Source organism: Sphaeroforma arctica, assembly GCF_001186125.1.
Source record: "Sphaeroforma arctica JP610 unplaced genomic scaffold supercont1.3266, whole genome shotgun sequence".
NCBI lineage: Eukaryota > Ichthyosporea > Ichthyophonida > Sphaeroforma > Sphaeroforma arctica.
The window spans coordinates 1,392-3,738 of NW_014037292.1; the positions used below are offsets into that span (position 1 = coordinate 1,392).

A 2,347-nucleotide genomic window follows, 5' to 3' on the forward strand; every position below is an offset into this window, starting at 1 on the left:
GGCTGTGGCTGTGGCTGTGGCTGTGGCTGTGGCTGTGGCTGTGGCTGTGGCTGTGGCTGTGGCTGTGGCTGTGGCTGTGGCTGTGGCTGTGGCTGGGTAGTTCATACCAGGTTTATGGCACACAGAGGGTTGGATTGCCGGCATGTTACTTTCTCAAGTCACTCTGATGTACAGTTGATGTGAAGTGGACATACCCTGCAGGTCGATATGAAGCGCACGAGTGCGTGCACATGTGAAACAGATAACTGTATCTATATCATTCATACCGTTACCACATGTGAAACAAATAACTGTATCGATATCATTCATACCGTTACCACATGTGAAACAATTAACTGTATCTATATCATTCATACCGTTACCACGTGCGAAACAAATAACTGTATCTATATCATTCACACCGTTCCGTTTATGTTGCAAGTCACATGCATCTATATCATTCATATCGTTATGTTTATGTAGAGTGTTCATGTCACACGCAACTATATCATTTATACCATTACGTTTATGCAGAGTGTGCATGTCACACGTATATCTATCACCCAACCCTTTGCCTTACTTCTATGTATATCCAACCTACAGACTCTGTGGTAAACGCTCCCACACCACTACCGTGTCCATGAACCGCATGGGTGAGCATATCATGCCCGTCTTCGAACTACAACAGTTTACAGTGAATGAAGTGCTGCGCCGAAGTGGTCTGAGACACCGAGCGCCGTTGTTCTGGAGTGTCAACCAGGGACAGTACGGTACCACACAGGCGTGGTCAGGGTTTCTCATAGAACCCTGCTCGTTGCTGAGGACCAGTACAGGGTATGTCAGATGTGGTGTATGGTATGTATGTGTGTCAATCAAAGGCAGTGCGGTACTACCCAGGCGTGGTCAGGGTTTCTCATAGAACCCTGCTTGTTGCTAAGGACCAGTACAGGGTAAGTCAGAGGGTGTGGTGTATGGTATGTGTGTGTATCAATCAGGGACAGTGCGGTACTACCCAGACGTGGTCAGGGTTTCTCATTGAACCCTGCTCGTTGCTGAGGACCAGTACAGGGTAAGTCAGAGGGTGTGGTGTATGGTGTGTATGTGTGAGTATAGTATGTATACGGACGCTCATAGTGGCTGTGATAAAGGTATTGGTAAGACAGAGGTATGCCATACGATGGGGTGTTTGTGCGTATATAGTACAATACGCGCACACTCATAGTAGCCGCACAAGAAAAGGGACTGTTTTTGGCATTATACATCGTGTTGAATCCCTATACCGTGAGGGTTATACCGCCTGTAGTAGGACCACGTTGATCAAGCTCAACAGCACATCATCCGGGGTTTAGGGTATTCAACAAACCCTAAACCCTGTCTGTGTATCGGTCATCGCAGGGAAAACATCTGTACATGGAATGTTATTGTACGTCTCTGAGGTAACCAACTTATAAGCGTTATACATGGATCCATTTCCTTTACATAGAGGAGTATACCGCACGTAGTATGACCACGCTGATCAATCCCAACAGCATATCATCCAGGTTTTGGTATTCAAATAAACCCTAAACCCGGTCTCTGTATTGGTTATCGTAGGGAGTCCAATGATTGCTGCACCCCGATAGGTATCTCTTAGTATACATACCTACCTGAATAATCCAAACCGTACCACACACACCTGCCAGGACTAAACCGTACTATGACTTACTTCAGTATCCACCTGGACCGAGCTGTACAATTCTATTCATCTCATCTTAATCACTTGGTGTTCTGTGGACATGTCATCACAGGAAGAACATTCTGTACATGGAGGCCGATTGCACACCCTCGAAGCAGCTCTTGTTCATGGACAAGGCGGGTCAGGATGTGGATCTCACCATCGAGGACGCGTGCCAGGTGTGTGTCTAGCAATGTGGATATGAATGTGTGTCAATGTGGATATGAATGTGTGTCTGTGTCTGTGTCAATATGAATATGAATGTGTTTGATTGTGTGTTAATGTGGATATGAATGGGTGTGTGTCTGAGTACCAATTTAAATATGAATGTGTGTCTGTGTCAGTGTCAATAAGGATATGTGTGTGTGGGTTTACGTTTGGTCATCTAGGGTATGGCTGTATATACGTATTCAGAGTGAAGACGCGAGCGACTGTGTGTGTCCGTGCATACAGGCTAGCGTATGCGTTTGTGTCTATGTAGTGTCAACGCCACTCCTTTGTGCGTACATGCGTTAGTATGTGGAGATGAGCGTGGGCGTGTTTATAGCCGTGTAAGTGTACAGCAACGTGTCAAACCGAGTACATATATCCGACTGTACTGTATACATTTGTACACACACTTGTACGTGTACTATACTCTCTTGCACATATACT

General features: G+C 45.8%; 1 protein-coding gene across 1 annotated transcript; it reads left to right on the plus strand.

The window, feature by feature from the left end:
* Positions 1-619: 619 nt before the first annotated feature.
* Positions 620-813, plus strand: SARC_13420 (hypothetical protein; the record flags this gene model as incomplete). Its single annotated transcript, XM_014292449.1, has 1 exon — positions 620-813. A coding segment is annotated over one exon (194 nt), but the record flags the coding sequence as incomplete, so codon positions are not given.
* Between the last annotated feature and the right edge of the window lie 1,534 nt (positions 814-2,347).